Source organism: Anomaloglossus baeobatrachus, chromosome 6 (assembly GCF_048569485.1).
Source record: "Anomaloglossus baeobatrachus isolate aAnoBae1 chromosome 6, aAnoBae1.hap1, whole genome shotgun sequence".
NCBI classification, from domain to species: Eukaryota; Metazoa; Chordata; class Amphibia; order Anura; family Aromobatidae; genus Anomaloglossus; species Anomaloglossus baeobatrachus.
In genome coordinates, this window is record NC_134358.1 from 258,148,842 (window position 1) to 258,170,699 (window position 21,858).

At 45.1% G+C, this 21,858-nt stretch overlaps 1 protein-coding gene across 2 annotated transcripts in view; it reads right to left on the minus strand.

The window, feature by feature from the left end:
- Positions 1–207: 207 nt before the first annotated feature.
- The window catches only part of LOC142243178 (serpin B6-like), a 54,038-nt gene continuing 32,387 nt past the window's right edge, over positions 208–21,858 (minus strand). The window contains exon 7 of one of the 2 annotated variants that reach the window (XM_075314817.1): positions 208–3,645. In XM_075314817.1, the coding sequence (XP_075170932.1) occupies positions 3,241–3,645 (405 nt within the window). In that variant the 3' untranslated portion in view covers positions 208–3,240. Of the gene's footprint in view, positions 3,646–10,992; positions 12,081–21,858 lie in introns of those variants that run through there. The other variant, XM_075314818.1, reaches the window with a different exon arrangement.

Genomic DNA, 21,858 nt, shown 5'->3' on the forward strand with positions numbered 1-21,858 from the left:
ATCTTGATCATATACTCCCATCCTGTTTATATACCCCCATCCTGTTCATATACCCCCCCATCCTGCTCATATACCCCCATCCTGCTTATATACCAGCATCCTGCTCATATTCCCCCATCCTGTTCATATACCCCCATCCTGTTCATATACCCCCCATCCATCCTGCTCATATACTCCCATCCTGTTCATATACCCCCCATCCTGCTCATATAACCCCCATCCTGCTCATATACCCCCATCCGGTTCATATACTCCTGCTCATATACTCCCATCCTGCTATATGCCCCCATCGTGCTTATATACCATCCTGGTATATGGCCTGTATCCTATAGCACAGAGAAAAAAAAAAACGTTTATACTCACCTTTTCCTCACTCCCTGCAGCCGATCATCTTCCTCTCTGCGCCACTGACGTGTGTGTGTGTGTGTGTGTGTGTGTGTGTGTGCGCATGTGTGTGTGCGTGCGTTCGTTCCCCCGCAGCGCGCGATGTCTTCCTGTCTGTGCCGATCAGCTGACCGGCACAGACAGGAAGACATCGCGTGCTGCGGGGGAACGGCTCCACACACGGGGACGGGTGAGTGTACTGATTCACTGCACCCTGCGCTGATAATGACCGCGCGGGGAGCAGTGAATACAGCCACACATGATCACTCCAGGCTGTAATTGCCAGGGGTGATCATGTGGACCGGCTCTTTACTATGCGTGCGTCCCCGCTCGTCCTCCCGCCCACCTGTCAGCGCCAGCGTCTGCGCTGAGAAATGGGCGGGAGGATGGGCGTGCATATGTAATGAGCGGGCACACGTGGTCACAGCAGGCTGCTACAGCCTGCTCGTGCCCCCAATGACCCGCTCCACCGCAGCACCTCATTCCCCGCAGCCACAGTCAGACCATAAGACGCACCCCCAACATTTGGGGGAAAAAAAGTGCGTCTTATGGTCCGAAAAATACGGTAAGTGCGGTGAAAGTACAAAAAAAATAAAATAAAAAGTGCAATTGCACAATTGCTTTTGTAGCTTTTATTTACTATATTCACTGTATGGTAAAACTGACATGTTAGTACGATGCCTCATGACTGTACGCATTCGTAGAAACCATACATGTATACTTTTACCTTTATCTAAAGGGGTGAAAATAAAATGCTGAAGTTTGTCCAAAAAAAGAATATCGCTTTTGTTGCCATTTTCTGAGACCCGTAGCATTTTCATTTTTCGGATCTCGGGCTCAATGACTGCTTATATTTTGCGTCTTGAGCTGACGTTTTTAAATTATACCATTTTGCATAGATGCGCTATTTTGATCACATGTTATTGTATTTTAATGTAATGTTGCGGCGACCCAAAAAAAAGTTTTATTGCTACGCCGTGTACCGATCAGATTAATTGATTCTATATTTTAATAGATCAAGCGTTTCCTAACAAATGTGTATTTTTTTTATATTGTTTTATTTTCAATAGGGGGGCGATTTGAACTTTAGGTTTTTTTTTACATTTTTTCAAACTTTTTTCTTTTTTTTTAATTGATTTTACAAGTCCCTCTAGGAGACTTTATCATTGTACAATCGCTTGCGCTGATCAGAGTGATGCTGCAGCATGGATCTGATCAGCAAAAAATGCAGTGTTCCTGTGAGTGCTGCCGCTCTGTCGGATCTCACAGGAAATAAGTCATGGTGTCGTCAGGTGTCATTAGTTGACCCCGCACTACCCTGGAAACACCATAGCACCCCATGATCGCAACCCGAGGCTTCCGAGGATGGCGACGAACAGCGTGATCCCTGCTGCGGCCGTTTAAATTGTGTTAGATTATCACAGCGCGATCTAAGTGGTAAGCAGGCACAGGTGGATCTTTGATCCACACGTGCCTATTAGCTGCACATGCCTGATGATCGGATCAGCAGACATGTGTGGGGATTGCCATGGGATCTCTGCCGGAACCCGCGGCTACCGGGAGAATACGTCCAAGGTCGTGAAGGGGTTAATGACATGAGAAAAGTCAATATGGAAGTTCAATGCTGGGGACCATTAATTCCACTGCTTCAGATATGCTAGGCTAAAACGGGGATTAGGAAAGTCTCCAATGATGGCTGTTTAACTGGCAGTGCCACTGATGATCATAGATAACCAATAAAAGCGAGTTCTTGAGAAAAAAAAAAAAATACAGTGGAAACTCTGTTTACGAGTAACTTGGTGTGCGAGTATTTCGCTATACGAGCAAAGCTTGCTGTAAATTTGTAACTGTTTACGAGCAATGCTTTGCTGTTCAAGCAAAAAATACTCACTGCACACACTTCCAATTCTGTACTTTCACGGCGCTCTGACCCGCTCTTGCAGTCCACACACACACACAAACACACACTACCCTCCGTTCCCTCGGCGGCCTCCTGGTTCTTGTAGTCAGTAGGTATGTGTATCCTGTAACCATCGCGACAATGCAGGAGCCTCCACTGTCAGCGCTTCTCAAAGGCAGCACGCTGATCAAAGCAGAGGCAAGCTGCTCATGCCAATGACGTCAGCTGCTGAAGTAGCTGACAGCGGAAGCTCCGGCATCGGTTACCAGATACTCATACCTGCGGACTACAAGAACCAGGAGGCCACCGAGGGAACGGAGGACAAGGGGAGCATAGTCTGTGTGCGCGTGCGTGTGGAACGAAATGTCTGAGTTTCAATTATTTCCTAAGGGAAATTTTGCTTTGCTAGACGAGTAACTTTGTTTACAAGCACACTCCCAGAACGCATTGTTCTCGTAAACCAAGATTTCACTGTAGTAATGTATCCAAAGAATTAAATATCTAAATGAAATTAGTTTTTATAGTACAAAAACAGCCCAGTGTAGTAGTACACAGTGTTCAGAAAATCTCAAAAACTTGTACAGTAAGGCAGCTTATATACTAAGGTCATGGTCACATGTTGCATATTTGTTTTTTGAGAGGATACCGTGACATTACAAAAAGTAGAATAAATTAATGCATGAAAATTGAGGATTAAGATCCTTAATCACATTGCATAACAAAAAAAAAAAAAAAACACAAGAAAGAAAACAACAACATTTCAGAGCAGAGCATGATGTGGATTTTAAAATCTGTAGAATTTTCTCTACTGGTTTATATCTGATCTGAATTTGCTGTGCAAGTCATTGTGATAAGTAAAAACCCAGGATTTGAACATTCGCATATTAGTAGTTGTAGATGTACACATCTTCTAAGCATTGGGCTACTGTTAAGGCCAGCAGTGCATACATTCAGCTCTAAGGAGAAGTGAATCTACCAAAGAAAAGAATGGAACGGCTTTGCTTGTGTATGATAAAGAATAGAAAAGGATGATCACAAGTGAATCTTGGTATTATCCGAGCACAACGTAGCATAACCACTGCCGCTGTAGCAGCAGCCGCTTCTGTACCCTCTTCATTCACCTCTACAAAGGATTTGTGGAATACCTTGGAGAGAACTAAATCACGATTACCAGACATGCCTGAAAAATCACATTTGCCCATGTCAAAAGCATCAGTCATGCCTAAAGATCCAAGAACAGATTCTAGATCGTAGTAGTCTTCTAGTTTAAATTTAGGTACAGAGAGTTCCACTTCAGTTCTATCCATGTTGTCTGGATTTGTCAGATCTGCAAATTTCTCATATGTGAGTGCCTGTTCAAGCTGGAAATAAAACATGAAAAACATATTAGCAAGCGTCATAAGAATAGGAAAAATAAGACACACTCATGCAAGATTTTGGTGATTGTTTCTCATTCATTAACAAATAAATTTGTTTCCCCACCAAAAAAAAAAATTTTTTTTAGAGAAAGGCTCTGTTGCACCAGCTTTATGACTAAATTATACTAAATTAAATTAGGATTTCTTGCAAAAAGACAAATGAATAAAAAACACAAAAAAATCTGCATCCAAAATTAACATTTCAAGCAAATCAGTAGAGCAAATCACCCATCAATTTCCAAGAATGAACAAGTTTTCTGTAACATTTATAAGTCATGCAAAATTAAAAAGTGAATTACTAAAATCCAATGGTTTCACCTATACAAAGGAATCTCAGTTTTACTGCGTCCATCTTGCAAGATTAACTCTAGAAAAAGCACACAGAGCTACACAATACATTTGTCAAAAAAAATTACAAAGCAGCCAACAAATCTGCAAAATGTCAACCTCGAATTTTTGCTTTGGTTCAGCAGGTTTCACAGTAAAAGTGCCGTTGGTGGAGTAATCACATTGGTCATTATTGGGCCACTCTCGACACTAACTAAAAAGGCATTTCCTGCAATATCTATTCACTGGCTGAGTTGGGTCACTACTGGTGCCAGTAATTGTCCGAACAGGCGATACCTGATTTTGGTTGGTCTCTTCTTCTTGAACCCCAACAAAGCAGAAATGCAGGTAAGTTTCAAAATGTGAGCTGCATGGTGATACAATGGAGAGCTGAATGCTACATTTCCTCCGATATTGTAGGTTTGGCAATGATTACCAATATATATGCACTGATATGAAGACCACAGCGTGCGTGCGTACGTACGTACGTGCGTACGTGTGTGTGTGTGAGATAGATTATATATATCTATATATATATAGATATATAATCTATCTATCTATCTAGATAGAGATATATATATATATATATATATAATCTCTATCTATCTATCTATCTCTCTCTCTCTCTCTATCTATCTCTCTCTCTATTTTTTTTTTTTTTTTCTTTTAAACAATGAAATTATTCACAATTCCTGAATCATTGCTTTTCTTGATGAAGGACATGTAAATCATTGCAAAGGCTGGGTCCTTTCTCCTCCTGTACCAGTCTGTTTTTTTTGTGTACACCCTTTTCCCTTGTAAAGCGCCATGGAATAAATGGAGCAATGAAGGGAATTTTGTTACTTACCGTAAATTCCTTTTCTTCTAGCTCTTATTGGGAGACCCAGACGATTGGGGTATAGCTACTGCCCTCCGGAGGCCACACAAAGCACTACACTAAAAAGTGCAAGGCCCCTCCCCTTCTGGCTATACCCCCCCGTGGTATCACGGGTTCTCCAGTTTTAGTGCCAAAGCAAGAAGGAGGAAGCCAATAACTGGTTTAAACAAATTAACTCCGAATAACGTCGGAGAACTGAAAAACCGTTCAACATGAACAACATGTGTACCCGCAAACAACAAAAAAATCCCGAAGGACAACAGGGCGGGTGCTGGGTCTCCCAATAAGAGCTAGAAGAAAAGGAATTTACGGTAAGTAACAAAATTCCCTTCTTCTTCAGCGCTCTATTGGGAGACCCAGACGATTGGGACGTCCAAAAGCTGTCCCTGGGTGGGTAAAGAGATACCTCATGTTAGAGCTGCAAAACAGCCCTCCCCTACGGGGGTGTCACTGCCGCCTGCAGGACTCTTCTACCTAAGCTGGCATCCGCCGAAGCATAGGTATGCACCTGATAATGCTTGGTGAAAGTGTGCAGACTCGACCAGGTAGCTGCCTGGCACACTTGTTGAGCCGAAGCCTGGTGTCGTAATGCCCAGGACGCACCCACGGCTCTGGTTGAGTGGGCTTTTAGCCCTGAAGGAACCGGAAGCCCCGCAGAACGGTAAGCCTCTAGAATTGGTTCTTTGATCCATCGAGCCAGGGTGGCTTTAGAAGCCTGCAACCCCTTGCGCGGACCAGCGACAAGGACAAAAAGTGCATCGGAACGGCGCATGGGCGCCGTGCGGGAAATGTAGATTCTGAGTGCTCTCACCAGATCTAGCAAACGTAAGTCCTTTTCATACCGGTGAACCGGATGAGGACAAAAGGAAGGCAAGGATATATCCTGATTAAGATGAAACGAGGATACGACCTTAGGGAGAAACTCCGGAATGGGGCGCAGCACTACCTTGTCCTGGTGGAACACCAGGAAGGGAGCCTTGGATGACAGAGCTGCCAGCTCCGACACTCGCCGAAGCGATGTGATCGCAACAAGAAACGCCACTTTCTGTGACAGGCGAGAAAAGGAAACTTCCTTCAGAGGCTCGAAAGGCGGCTTCTAGAGAGCAACTAGTACCCTGTTCAGATCCCATGGATCTAACGGCCGCCTGTACGGGGGCACAATATGACAGACCCCCTGCAGGAACGTGCGCACCTTAGGAAGACGTGCTAGACGCTTCTGAAAAAACACGGATAGTGCCGAGACTTGCCCTTTAAGGGAGCTGAGCGACAAGCCCTTTTCCAACCCCGATTGCAGGAAGGAAAGAAAGGTAGGCAATGCAAATGGCCAAGGGGATACTCTCTGTGCAGAGCACCAGGATAAGAAAATCTTCCACGTTCTGTGGTAGATCTTAGCAGACGTTGACTTCCTAGCTTGTCTCATTGTGGCTACGACTCCTTGAGATAATCCTGCGGACGCTAGGATCCAGGACTCAATGGCCACACAGTCAGGTTCAGGGCCGCAGAATTCTGATGGAAAAACGGCCCTTGGGACAGTAAGTCTGGTCGGTCTGGCAGTGACCACGGTCGACCGACCGTGAGATGCCACAGATCCGGATACCACGATCTCCTCGGCCAGTCTGGGGCGACGAGTATGACGCGGCTGCAATCGGATCTGATCTTGCGTAACACTCTGGGCAAGAGTGCCAGAGGTGGGAAGACGTATGGGAGCCGAAACTGCGACCAATCTTGAACTATTGCGTCTGCCGCCAGAGCTCTTTGATCGCGCGACCTCGCCATGAATGCCGGGACCTTGTTGTTGTGCCGGGACGCCATTAGGTCGACGTCCGGCACTCCCCATCGGCGACAGATTTCCTGAAACACGTCCGGGTGAAGGGACCACTCCCCTGCGTCCATGCCCTGGCGACTGAGGAAGTCTGCTTCCCAATTTTCTACGCCTGGGATGTGAACCGCGGATATGGTGGAGGCTGTGTCCTCCACCCACATTAGAATGCGCCGGACTTCTTGGAATGCTTGCCGACTGCGCGTCCCTCCTTGGTGATTGATGTATGCCACCGCTGTGGAGTTGTCCGACTGGATTCGGATCTGCTTTCCTTCCAGCCACTGTTGGAAGGCCAGTAGGGCAAGATACACTGCCCTGATTTCCAGAACATTGATCTGAAGGGTGGACTCCTGCGGAGTCCACGTCCCCTGGGCCCTGTGGTGGAGAAACACTGCTCCCCACCCTGACAGACTCGCATCTGTCGTGACCACTGCCCAGGATGGGGGCAGGAAGGATCTTCCCTGAGACAATGAGGTGGGAAGGAGCCACCATTGTAGAGAGTCCTTGGCCGTCTGGGAAAGAGAGACTTTCCTGTCCAGGGACGTTGACTTCCCGTCCCATTGGCGGAGGATGTCCCATTGAAGTGGGCGCAGATGAAACTGCGCAAAGGGAACTGCTTCCATGGCTGCCACCATCTTCCCGAGGAAGTGCATGAGGCGCCGTAAGGGGTGCGACTGGCCTTGAAGGAGAGATTGCACCCCTGTCTGTAGGGACCGCTGCTTGTTCAGCGGAAGCTTCACTCTCGCTGCTCGAGTATGAAACTCCATGCCAAGATACGTTAGCGACTGTGACGGTGACAGATTCGACTTTGGAAAGTTGATGATCCATCCGAACGTCTGTAGAGTCTCCAGCGTAGCATGTAGACTGAGTTGGCATGCCTCTTGAGAGGGTGCCTTGACAAGTAGATCGTCTAGGTAAGGGATCACCGAGTGTCCCTGAGAGTGCAAGACTGCTACCACCGCCGCCATGACCTTGGTGAAGACCCGGGGGGCTGTCGCCAGACCGAATGGCAGAGCTACGAACTGAAGATGGTCGTTTCCTATCACAAAACGTAGAAAACGTTGATGTTCTGTAGCAATTGGCACGTGGAGATAAGCATCTTTGATGTCTATTGAGGCAAGGAAGTCTCCTTGAGACATTGAGGCAACGACAGAGCGGAGGGTTTCCATCCGGAACCGTCTGGCGTGCACATGTTTGTTGAGCAGCTTTAGATCCAGAACAGGACGGAACGAGCCGTCCTTTTTTGGAACCACAAAGAGATTGGAGTAAAACCCTCGCCCTTGTTCCTGAGGCGGTACAGGAACCACTACTCCTTCCGCTCTTAGGGAGTCCACCGCCTGCAGCAGGGCATCTGCTCGGTCTGGATGTGGGGAGGTTCTGAAGAACCGAGCTGGAGGACGAGAACTGAACTCGATTCTGTACCCGCGAGACAAAATGTTTGTCACCCACCGGTCTTTGACCGGTGACGTCCAAATGTCGGAAAAGCGGGAGAGCCTGCCCCCAACTGGAGATGCGGAGGGGGGGGGCTGGAAGTCATGAGGTAGCCGCTTTGGAAGCGGTTCCTCCATTTGCTTTCTTGGGGCGTGCGTGAGCCCGCCAGGAATCTGAGACTCTTTGCGTCCTCTGAGTCCCTTTGGACGAGGAGAATTGTGTCTTGCCCGAACCTCGAAAGGACTGAAACCTCTGCTGCCATTTTTTCTGCTGAGGTTTGCTTGATCTGGGCTGGGGTAAGGAAGAGTCTTTACCCTTGGACTGTTTAATGATGTCAGCCAATGGCTCGCCAAACAGTCTATCTCTAGATAAAGGCAAGCTGGTTAAACATTTTTTGGAACCAGCATCTGCTTTCCAGTCCTTTAACCACAAGGCTCTGCGCAAAACTACCGAATTGGCGGACGCCATTGAGGTGCGGCTGGTAGATTCTAGGACCGCATTGATAGCGTAAGACGCAAACGCAGACATCTGCGAGGTAAGGGACGCCACTTGCGGCGCCGCTGGATGTATGATAGCATCCACTTTTGCTAAACCAGCTGAAATAGCTTGGAGTGCCCATACGGCTGCGAATGCTGGAGCAAACGACGCGCCGATAGCTTCATAGACAGATTTTAACCAAAGGTCCATCTGTCTGTCATTGGCATCCTTAAGTGAAGCGCCATCCTCCACTGCAACTATGGATCTAGCTGCAAGTTTGGAAATCGGGGGGTCTACTTTTGGACACTGGGTCCAGCGCTTGACCACATCAGGGGGGAAAGGAAAACGTGTATCCTTAGAACGTTTAGAGAAACGCCTTTCTGGATGAGCGTCGTGTTTCTGGATTGATTCTCTGAAGTCAGAGTGATCCAAGAAAGCACTCAATTTACGCTTGGGATAGAGGAAACGAAACTTCTCCTGCTCTGCAGCTGCCTCCTCTGCAGAAGGAGCTGGGGGAGAAATATCCAACAGTCTATTGATGGCTGAGATAAGATCGTTTACCATGGCGTCCCCATCCGGGGTATCCAGATTGAGAGGGGTTCCAGGATAAGACTCCTGATCACTCTCTTCAGACGCATCACAGGGCGACTGATTGCGCTGAGACCCTGAGCAGTGTGATGACGTTGAGGGTCTTTCCCAGCGAGCTCGCTTAGGGTGGCTGGGGCTATCATCTGAGTCATAATACTCAGCCTGGGAAGCCGGGGACCCCCTTGCAGTCTGGACTAATTCCAACTGAGGGGGATTAGAGGACAGAGACCTCGCCGTGTCCATAGACTGAGCCCCAGACATGGATTGCAAAGTTTCAAGGATCTTTGCCATAGTCACAGACATTCCATCAGCAAAAACTGCAAAGTCTGTCCCTGACACCGGGGCAGGACTTACAAGCGTCTCAGCCTGGGTCACTACCCCTCCGGACTCCGGCTGGCGAAGCAGCACCGGATCTGAGCATTGCACACAATGGGGGTCTTTGGAACCTGCTGGTAGAGCAGCCCCACATGCAGCACACGCAGTGTACACAGCCCTAGCCTTGGCAGCCTTGCGTTTTGTGGATGACATGTTGCTGCCTCCTCAGAGCGATCTGGGGTCTAGCCAGGAAGCGACCTCACAGTGCAAGAAATAACTAAATATATATATCTGGTGACACAGTACACCAATACACACTGAGGCACTAGAGGGGCCAGCTGAAATGCCGCTTACCGCCCGCTTAAGAGCGGGTGTGTGTTCTCCAAAAGCCCCCTAGTCCAGGTCTCCCAGAGCCTTGCGTCCTTCCTCCAGCCAGACTGCATGTAATGGCTGCCGGCGTCCTGGGAGAGGAGGGGGGGCGGGCCCTGGGCGTTCCTGACTAAGAGCGGGAAGCCTGCTTCCCTCTGTGCCTAGTGAGAGGGCTGGAGCATGTAAATCAGGCTCCAGCCCTCGTCGCTGCTGCGAAACAGCGTCTCTCCCCTACCCTGATTGACAGGGTGGGGGCGGGAACGAAGCGGAGCTAGGCCGCAAAAGCCGGGGACTGGATTTATAAACGCCGCCGCCGTAAAAGCGCGGTCGGCGTGTCCCCGGCGCACCACAAGTCACAGCAGCGCCGCCCGGTCCAGTGGGGGTCGGCGCTGCGTTCCCACAACACAAAGTCCCCCAGTAAACTGTAGGAACACTAACTCCAACGTTACGGTCCCCGGCGCACTACAACACCCAGCCAGCCCGGAGTGTGTCTGTGCCTGCCGGGGACACAGAGTACCTGTATGATGCAGGGCCATGTCCCTGATTGTACTCCTGCTCCGTATCCATCAGGTTCAACTGGGTCTGTGGATGGAGCCCGGCGTCAGAGCTTAGAGGCCGGCAGGATCCCACTTCCACAGAGCCCTACAAGGGGATGTGGAAGGAAAACAGCATGTGGGGCTCCAGCCCCTGTACCAGCAATAGGTACCTCAACCTTACAACACCATCCACGGGTGAGAAGGGAGCATGCTGGGGGCCCTATATGGGCCCTCTTTTCTTCCATCCGAAATAGTCAGCAGCTACTGCTGACTAAAATCTGTGGAGCTATGCGTGGATGTCTGACCTCCTTCGCACAAAGCTTGAAAACTGGAGAACCCGTGATACCACGGGGGGGGTATAGCCAGAAGGGGAGGGGCCTTGCACTTTTTAGTGTAGTGCTTTGTGTGGCCTCCGGAGGGCAGTAGCTATACCCCAATCGTCTGGGTCTCCCAATAGAGCGCTGAAGAAAATAATATTATTATTATTATTATTATTAATAATAATAATAAAGAGGAACAAAAAAAAAAGAAAAAAAAAGACCCATTTACACTACTTTGGACAATTTATTGTTGACTTTAACGGTCATGGGTTATAAGAACACATTGGCTACATTTATAAAAATCAGAGAAATGATCAGTACAAGTGTCAGATGAACAGAGAGTAAATAGCAGAAATTGTGCAAGTATTCTTAAGAAATAATTTTTACAGAAAAAAGAAATGTAAATTCTTTGGTTTACAAAGACAAATCTGACAAGAATAAACAGTCATGAGAAAAACTAAGTGCACACTATTGTAATTCTACAGATTTGAGTATGAGGACTTTGGGTAAATACAACCTCAGAAGAAAACCACCAAATGTCAACTTATATTAAGCCAGAAAAATACATAAAATCTAGGAGGTGCTGGAACTATGGCTTAGCACAGGCCACAAGGGGTCTGAGTGGTAACATACCAAGCATGCTGTGATACATAATTTGTACAATGGACCTCATATGGCTGAAGTAAAAACTGAAACATGCTGTAACCTAGAAACATTTTTAATTTAAATAATTAATTTTTTTTTGTATTTTGTGGATTACAAGATATCAAAGTAATAGATAAGGCACATCACAATTAATTGGCTTTAAGTTGTGGATGAGGAGCAAAGACAGAAATCCTATTTGTTGCTCTAACATTGGTTCTACTCGTTCCGTAGGTTCAGTGACTCTTAGAAGTGTGGTCATGTAATTTTTTTTAGGGTGCAGAACATCTACCAGAAAACAAGATGCTGCGGCTTTGTCTATGAGTGATGAAAAACAGAAAAGGATGGTCACAGACAATCTTTGGCACAATCATAGCACAGCGAAGCATCATAATGCCAGCAGTAGCTGCGGCAGCCTCTGTACCCTCCTCGTTCACCTCCACAAAAGATTTGTGCACTACCTTCGATAGGACTAGATCATTATTATTAGACATTCCTGAAAAATCACATTTGCCTTGGTCAAAGGCATCAAGCATTCCCATATCAGCAAGTACAGATTTCAGGTCATAACAGTCTTCTAGCTTAAACTTTGGCAAATATAACTCCATTTCTGTAATGTCCATTCTTTCTGGATCTGTCCATTCCAAAAAATTGTTATATGATAACTCTTTTTCAAGCTGAAAAGAAAACATTACAACACTTAAGTTACAAGAAGATCTTCACAAAATTAAAAACTATGCATGTGGTAGGACAGTGCGTCAAGCTTGGGGCTCGGGACAAATTGCCATTTCCACAGATCTAGAAAATAAGTGAACAAGACCGAAAAGAAAAACAAATGGGAAAGCAAGGAACAGTAAATGATTGTCAAACTGATATGATCACTTGTTTGTCCACAAGGTATTTTCACCAAGCATGTTCAGCCAAGGATGGAAGTTAATTTCCCTACAGATTATGGCTCCAGTCCTACCAGACAATTTTGGCAGCATCTCTCTCTCAGGAAAGAAGCCTGCCCGATTTTAGTTTCCTTCATTGGCAGATGTTGGAGGATTGTGAAGTTGTATTAAACTATTAGCACTTTCCAAGTATAATGGCCTTTATTTATAAAATGACAAAAGTATAAAGCAATAAAACTTTCAAAATGAAAAATGTGAAAATAAAATAAAAAGCATAAAAACAGGACGCTGGCTTATGGGTTCTGCTAAATCAAAACTGACATTGTGTAATTCATGTGATGGATCCAGCGCCAACGACACTAGATGAATTTGATCAATTTATAATGGAGGCAATCGAACTGCCTGGTGTTTTAATTTGACAGAAAAACAGCGCTTCACAATTTTTTGGTAAAAAAAAAAAAAAAAAATGTTCTCTAATGGATGGAGAATCTGTACACAGCAGCCTTGGATGCAGGTGTGAATATAGCCTACCAGTTAGCAATTATTCTGAATGGTCAGCAAGTTAGTTTCTTGTACACGAGGAAAGACACTAAACAATACAAAGACCGTTTCTATAACTGACCTGCCCTAGAGGGGGAAATTTAACAAAACAAAAAAAACCCAATACCGACATTAGCTGCACCTTTAGACTGTGTGCACATTTTGCATTTTTTAGTGCAGTTGTCACATAACCTGAAGAGAATCCTGATGCCAGCATAATCCACAATAATCCTTAAGTGTAATGCACATTTTAAGTGTTCTCCCTTTGCAGATTTGGAGCAGAAATAAATCTGAAGCATGTCAATTCTTGCAGAGTTTTTGCTAACGAATGGGAAAAAATCTTCACCAAAAAAACAAGTCAAGAATGCAGTGAAAATTAGGTAAAAACTAGGTATTTTTACTGCTGCGTTTTTCTTGCCAAGAAATGGCAAAATGGTGCAGAGATTTCTGCCCCAAATCCTACACTTAAGCACATACCTCGAATTAAACCTTAAAAAAAAATATTTTATATGTATCTACTCCAAAACTCTGCATGGGTTCATATGTATGTAATATACAGATTTCTTTATAGTTGTGTTAGTGGCTTATATCAATTACAATGAGATCAATTTCTTGTGTTCTTGTAAAACGCTAAAGATTAGAAACCTGAGGCAAGCAAACAGCCCTTCCCACAGGCTGAGTAAAGAAACTGTAGTATTCAATATAAGCAGGGTATTCAGGCTTTTAAGAAGTGCTGTATACATAATTAATGTACAACTATTATACAATATTACATGACTAATCAAGCATAGTGAGGAACCTAGACCACCCAAGTTAGGATGGCTGAAACACTTTTATAGAACCCTGGTGGTTTCATACATTTACTCAAACGGGTTCTAAAAAATGCAATAAAATAGCCCGTCATGCAATTCAAATAACAGCCTGTCCTAGTAATGAGTCAAGATGGGAAGACGTCTGAGAAAACACAGCTTCTGAGACCTGTGCCTCAACTGACAGAGGAGCTATAATCGTAAGCACACATACCTCCTAGATTAAAAAGTGCTGTAACATCAGAAATAAATGTTCTTTTTGTCTGACAGAGCACACAGGATTGTGGCTGGAGAGGAAAAAAAAAAAAACAAAAAAAAAAAAAAAACAGACAAAAACCTGTGTATGATGTCAAAGTTTACTTTTTCTTAGGCCTAGGCCACATACCTTTTTCACAGATTACGAAAGTACAATATGTGTGCTTACAATACAGATCCCCAGTTAGTTGAGAAAGTATACAGGAGCGGTGTTTGTTCAGACTGCAGTTCATCCTGCCACATGACAAGGACGAGCAACCAGAGTTACGTGACAGAACTCATGGAGAACCACTTAAAATTCTAGAACAATTGTATATATGGTCAATACAAAAAACCCAAAACCATTTACCCTTAGCCTATGTTCACATGGCAGTATTTTGGACAGCACTTTGCATCAGTATTTGTAAGTCAAAATCAGGAGTGGCATAATCAGAAGAAAAGTACAATTGAAATGTACATCATTTCTGTCTTTTTCACCCACTCCTGGTCTTGGCTTACAAATACGGATGTAAACTACTGACCAAAATACTGCCGTGTGAACGTAGCCTTATACAGCTTCATCAGACAAACAGCAGTTCTATTAATGTCTAATCAGATCTGCCTTTGCATTTTAGTACTAGCAGTAAAAAGATATGATATTTCTTTGCAATGTTGAAAATAACAAATATTAAAATGTGGGGGGGGGGAATCGTTAAAAGATTATCAGCACAGGATGAATGTTCAAGTCAAGTACAGGCGATCGGGGCATGATCCAGGAGTGGGTGAAAAAGACAGAAATGATGTACATTTCAATTGTACTTTTCTTCTGATTATGCCACTCCTGATTTTGACTTACAAATACTGATGCAAAGTGCTGTCCAAAATACTGCCATGTGAACATAGGCTAAGGGTAAATGGTTTTGGGTTTTTTGTATTGACCATATATACAATTGTTCTAGAATTTTAAGTGGTTCTCCATGAGTTCTGTCACGTAACTCTGGTTGCTCGTCCTTGTCATGTGGCAGGATTAAGTGCTCCTTCCCACCTGCTTTGTTTTAAATCTAATCTCCAACATTCTCTGGCTCTATGAAGCCTGAAATAAAATAAAACCAAAGAACAGGGGAAGACTGAGATGGAGACAAAACAAGCAGGTAAGAAGGTGCATTTAAAATGTTCTTCTAAATCATCATGTTTTAGTTTGAACATTCATTCTGTACTGACAGTGTCCCTTTAAAATTGTCTATTACAGCTTCACTATATGTACTTGGTTATATTGAATGTGGTCCTTATCTGTACTGACAATGGGGCAAGTACTCAATTAGTTGTCTGCACATTGGTGTCTTTTGCTGGAGACTAATTTTGTCATTCTTAGTCATGTTGCAAGGCCTAATAAAGGCTAAAGTATTGACATCTAAGTTAGATACCTCTAATAGGTGGAACTGATGTGACAACTTTCTTGTGATGCTGAGTTAAATTTGGATACCCTTTTTCCATATTGCTAGGTGCGTTGCTTAACCTTAAAAACTCCAGCGGGCCATCTTTACAGAGACCTTTTACACCACAGTTTCTACTTGTCAAGAAATGCAGAGGAAGAACCTTGTACCCTGAACTTTCAGTAAGATCAATACCCATTGTTACAGAAATGATATTCCCAAAAGCTTACATTTTATGGCGAGCATCAAAAATCTACTTTCTGTTTCTCGCTAATCTTCATGAGGGAACACAGAACCATGGGATAGTCTGCTGCCAACTGGACGCTGACACTGATATTACATAGCATAAGAAATTAGCTTCTTCACAGCAGACTATACCTCGAATGCCGGTAACTGAAACTGACTAGTATACTGAGAAAGCAGTAGAAGTAAACAAATAATGAAATATGGCATAAGGAAAATAAAATTGCACTAAAAAGTTAAAGAAAAAAAACAAAACAAAACAACAAATATACACCCAACTCAACAACAGGAGAGGCAAATTTGTTCCCCAATGAAGACTAACTGGAAACAAATTTTACAGAGTATCAAAAATGGGTGGGGTGGGTGGGGGTGGGGGCAGAACCAAGTAACGTCCTAAACTATCCCTAGGGTGGGAAAGTACAAAAAGATATTCTTTTGAAATCACAGAACTTACTGGTGAGGCTCAAGTAAAAGCTTGAGCAACTGCTACCTGTAGAATCTTCCCGCAAAAGCTTGCATGTGCTGAAGCTAAGGTGTGAACCATGTAAAATTTCAAAAAGGTATATACTGATGCTCAGGTAGCTGCTTTACAGAGTTGCAGGGTCGAGGCCTGATGAAGAAACAGCCAGGAAGCCTCAGTCAGCATAGAATGCAATTTGAGGCTAAACAGGGGAGCCATGTTCTTCAATTTATAATCCTAAATAATGATTGCTTTGATTCAGCTAGAGATAAGTCACTTTGGAAGTGGCCTGAGCCTTATGGAGACCATTTGGTAGGACAAACAAAAAATAAAACCACCAAAGGGGGCAGTGGCCGACATAATAATGTACAGCCCTAACCACATCAGACTGTGCAGTCTCTTTTCCATAAGATGAGATGAAGCAGGGTAAAAAGAAGTCAAGAATGTCTACATTAAGGTGAAAAGCAGAAACTACCTTTAGGCCTTGTGCGCACTAGGCGTTTTTAGCGGCGTTTTTTTACCGCGTTTTTGTGCTGAAAACGCAGTGACATTGCTTCCTCAGCAATGTCAATGGGTTTTCAGAAGTGCTTTCCGCACACAGCGTTTTTTTGTAGCTGCGTTTTTGTGGTAACCACAAAAATGCAGCATGTCAATTATTTCTGCGTTTTTCACTGCGTTTTTCATCCATTGAGTTCAATGAGATGTTCAACAACGCAATGAAAAACGCATATAGCTGCGTTTCTATGACTAAAAACGCAGCTATAAACGCAAGGGGTGGGCAGTAAAGTGACGTGTACAGGAAGAGGATTCCTCCTGTTTGTAAACACAGAAGCAGGAATCCTCCCGGTACCGTCACCGCTGCGTCCACAACCCGCCCGGTGTCATGTCAGCTCCGTGCAGCGTCATGTCTGGGCGGGAGGTGGAGGCAGCGGCGAAAACAAAAGTGAACAGTAGAAGAAGAAAAAAATAATGTCATATATACTCACCTGTCTGCAGGGTCCCGGTGCCATGCCCGCTCCCACCTCCTGTCCCGGTACCGCCGCTTTGGCTGTGTGCAGTCTCCGCGGGGCACGTACGAAGCTTGCAGGACCTGGCGGTGGATCACCTGATGCAGTCACCTGACGCATCAGCTGATCGTAATTCTCGCGGTGTCGCCGGATTTTTCGCGCCCGGCCGGCTATCAGCCGATCCTGCCGTCAGGAGACTTCATCAGCTGATTACCGGCAGCTCCTGCAGCGATAGGACAGGATCAGACTCTCATCCGATCACTGCAGGAGCTGCCGGTAATCAGCACACACGTGAGTATTTATTTATTTATTTATTTTTTTGCACTGATGCTTCAGCTGATTGTATAATCGGCTTTTATACAATCAGCTGATGTGTGATGTGCTTCAGCCCCTAGAACCTGACACATCATCTGATCGCTTTGCCTTCCAGCAAACCGATCAGATGATATTGGATCCGGATTGGACGGCGCGGGACCCTTGACCCAGGATTACTGCGGAGGGGGGTTCTTTATTTCAATAAAGATGGAGTCACTAATTGTGTTGTGTTTTATTTCTAATAAAAATATTTTTCTGTGTGTTGTGTTTTTTTTTATCATTACTAGAAATTCATGGTGGCCATGTCTAATATTGGCGTGACACCATGAATTTTGGGCTTAGGGCCAGCTGATAATATACAGCTAGCCCTAACTCCATTATTACCCAGTGAGCCACCCGGCATCAGGGCAGCTGGAAGAGTTGGATACAGCGCCAGAAGATGGCGCTTCTATGAAAGCGCCATTTTCTGGGGTGGCTGCGGACTGCAATTCGCAGTGGGGGTGCCCAGAAAGCATGGGCACTCTGCACTGCGGATTCCAATCCCCAGCTGCCTAGTTGTACCTGGCTGGACTCAAAAATTGGGCGAAGCCTGTGTCATTTTTTTTTTTTTTAATTATTTCTTGAAATTCATGAAATAAAAAAAAAAAAAAAAAAAAAGGGCTTCCCTATATTTTTGATTCCCAGCCGGGTACAAATAGGCGGCTGGGGATAGGGGGCAGCCTGTACCTGCCTGCTGTACCTGGCTACCATACAAAAATATAGCGAAGCCCATGTCATTTTTTTTTTCTTTTTGGGCAAAAAACTCCTGCATACAGTCCTGGATGGAGGATGCTGAGCCTTGTAGTTCTGCAGCTGCTGTCTGCTCTCCTGCATACACTAGTTCTGCAGCGGTCTGCTCTCCTGCATACAATGAACATTTTGAAGAAGGAAATGACATCAGACCTTTTTTTTTTTTATCAACAATCTTTAATGGCATTGTGCACTGATTAAAAACGCAGCAAAAAACGCACCAAATCGCGGTAAAAACGCATGCGTTTTTTTAGCCGCGGGTGCGTTATTTGAGACAAACGCACATAAAAACGCAGCGTGAAAAAAACGCCTAGTGCGCACATACCCTTAGGAGGAAAGTCTTAAAATCACTCTTGAATATGAAGAACAAGCTAGAAAAGCTATGTTAACTGTAAATCCCTTCTGATGGAGGCGATGGCTATAAATAAAAGCCACCTTATGGGACAGTAGAAGAGTTGGGATTTCCCTACTTGACAGGAAGAGGGAATACTGAAGAACCTCCAAAACCAGATTAAGATCCCAGAATTCAAGGGTTGGCCAATGAAGAGGCCTGACATGAGCCACTCCCTGGAGAAAAGACCCGATCTGTGATTCCATGGCCAAGTCCCTTTGAAGCAAAATAGCCAGGTCAGAAACCTGGCCCTTAAGGGAATTAAGTGCTAACCCTGCTTCCAGTCCGGACTGCAAAAACAAAAGCAGTACTGGCAAGGAGAGAGGGGGGGAAAAACAGAAAAAAAAAAAGAAGAAGGACCTCAGAATTAAAATGTAGAATCACAACAGTGAAAGTTTGCCTTTCAAGTGTGATGGTAAATATGACGTGAAGAAGGTTTTTATGCAGTAATCATCGTCTGAATAACTGGCTCTGAGATACCCGACCTCTGCAGAAGCGTGGCTTCAATAGCCATGCCATTAAATCAAGCGGCTATAAATTCTGGTGGTAGAATAGACTCTGGAAGAACCCATGGAATATCGCCTAGTAAATTGATAACATCTGAATTCTAGGCTTTCCAATGCCAATCTGGAGCCACCAGATTTACTGGAACCCTCTCTACTCTAATCTTCTTGAGAAACCTGGGAAAAAGTGGGAAGAAAAATGGCAGTGTGAACCAGGATCAAAGGATTGCCAGACCGTCGCCCCGATTGCCTGAGGGTCTCTAGCTCTTGTGACAAACTTTGACACCTTGTTATTTAGCCTGGAAGCCATTAGGTTGATGTCCAGAGTGCTTCAAAGACGACAAATATGACTGCACACCTCCAGTTGAAGTGCTCACTCTCCCAGGTCCATCTGTTGACAGCTGAGGAAGTTCAAAGCCCAGTTGCCTACCCTGGGAATGAAAACTGCAGCGATAAGAGGACTCCTGTCTTCTGCCCACTCCAGAATTCTTGTCACCTCCAACATGGCAGAACGTCTTCTTGCCTATCTCAGACAAATACTCATGGAAAATTGGAGAGAATGCTTGCCTGGATGCCTCAGTTCAGATGGAGAACCTTCTTTCTCTGGAAGAGAGACCCCCTGAGCCATGTCCAAAATAATCCCCAGACAGAGAAGCTGCTGAGTGGGAATTAGTGGGTATTTTGTCCAGTTGAAAATCCACCCATATTGGCCCAGAGTGCATTAAATGTTCTGTAGGCTCACTAAATTTTGATGTGTGGGAGCTTGGACAAAAATGTTGTCCAGATAGGGAATCACCACTATACACCCCTGGAGCAGGAGAGCACCAAATTCAGTGCCAAAAATCTTTGTAAAAACTCTGCGTGCTGAGTCCAAACTGAAAAAGGTGCAGCTATGAACTGATAATGGTTGATCGCAAACCATAGGCAACGCTGCTGGTAAGAAATATTGGTACATAAGTAAGCATTCTGAATATCTATTGACGACAGATAAGCGCTGGTTTCCATCTTGAAAACGACATAACTGCACCAACTTGTTTAGATAGCTTAGATTGAGACTGGTCTGCACCAAGTTGCCCTTTTTGGGGATAACGAAAAGATTCAAATAGAAACCCTTGAAACATTCTTAAGCGGAACCCTTACAGTCATCCCTGCCTGAAGCAGGACAACTATAGCTTGTTCGTAACCAAATCTTACGCTGAGAGAAGCTGAGGGATGGGAAAGAAAAATCTGTACCGTGGGATGGACAAGGACTATATTGTGTAACCTGAAGAAATAACTTCTGACCCAAAGGTCGCTCACCGCCCGCAACTATACTCCCTGAAAGAGGAGAAAACCCACCCGGGAAGGATCCGAGTGGGGCTGCCCATCATGCCTCAAGCTTTCCGTTCCCTTGATAACTGGAGGGCTTGCCTCTGGACCCTGAAGGATCCCACCCGCTCCGGCCTAAACTAAAAGGAGCTCTTCTAGCTCTGTGGGATCTACTCTTTTGAATGGGTACCTCTGGAGCTGGGTATTGGTGAAAGGGATAGAGCTGTAAACCTGCACGCTCCTGAAATGGCTGGCATCACTTGAGGCAGAAGAATACTCTTACCATCCGTCGCATCCAGCTTGGTAGCAAAAAGTCACGACCTCTGAAAAGGAAGCTCCATAAGAGACTTTTAAGAAGCTAAATCCGCCCTCCAATCTCTGAGTCACTATATGCAGTGAATAGCTACACGATTGTTCTCAGCGTGAGAGAAACATTCCACCGCACCCAAGATGCAGAACATAAGTACTCAGGCACTTGCATGATTTGGTCAGCTATTTCAGCCAATTCTACCTTGAGAAGTAGCTAAAACACTACAATGCAGGTGCTTAGCCCAAGCAGACACAGCCTTAGCAACCAAAGTGGCAAAAATTTTGCCCCCCCCCAAAAAAAAATAAAAATAACCTGTCAACTCAAAGGCAGACATAGCCACCAAATGTCCGTAGGATCCTTCAATATAGCCACCTCACTGAGGTGCAAGTTAGTTGTTCTAGAGAGGCAGGATACAGGAGTATCAACCACCGGGCAAAATGGACAAAGATGGAAAGGGTACAACACCTCCAAGTAGCTAAGTTTCTGAAAACGTTCGTCCAGGTGCTTCTTTAGGTTTAAGGGAGTCTGCTGGTCTGCCTGCTAGGGAAGTATCATAAGCTATTAAACTCTTAACCTTCCCACTTTATAAGGGTCTAGCACCAACTCCACACTAGAGTCAGAGCGATCTTGAGAATGTAGTCCCTGCGGAGATGGAAAAGCGCCTTTACAGCGACGAAGACCTGGAAGGATAAGATACTCGATGGTGTTTAAAACGCAGCCAAGGTCTGTGATATTGATGAGCAGTCGCTGGAGAGTCTGACTCGCTACCAGAGAGCTCCCCGCCCACCGCACCATCCCCCGCCAGCGCAAACAGAAATGATGCCCCCCCCTCCGCAGAGCCGCCACACAGCAGGGATATAAGAGGTGAGATAGGGCAAGATAGAGATTGGAATAGGAGAAGATAATACCTGCCTGTCCTGAAGACAGCACCGCCTTCTGCTCTATGCACACGCACGCAATGTGCGGTGAACAGGCAGGAATTTACTGGAGCATGGAACATTGCCCCATACCTGAACAGCAAGGTACACCCTTGTCCGAACAAACCAACTTGAGAAGGATACAGAGTGAAAGGCACAGACTGTTCTCTCACAATGTGAGTAAAAGAGTACGCAATTATACCCAGTTACCCTGAGCACTCAACATAAAAAAAAAGAAAAAAAAAAAAAAAAGAACAAAATGTTAACCAACTGACAGAAAAAAACAGGCTGTCAGTTATCAAT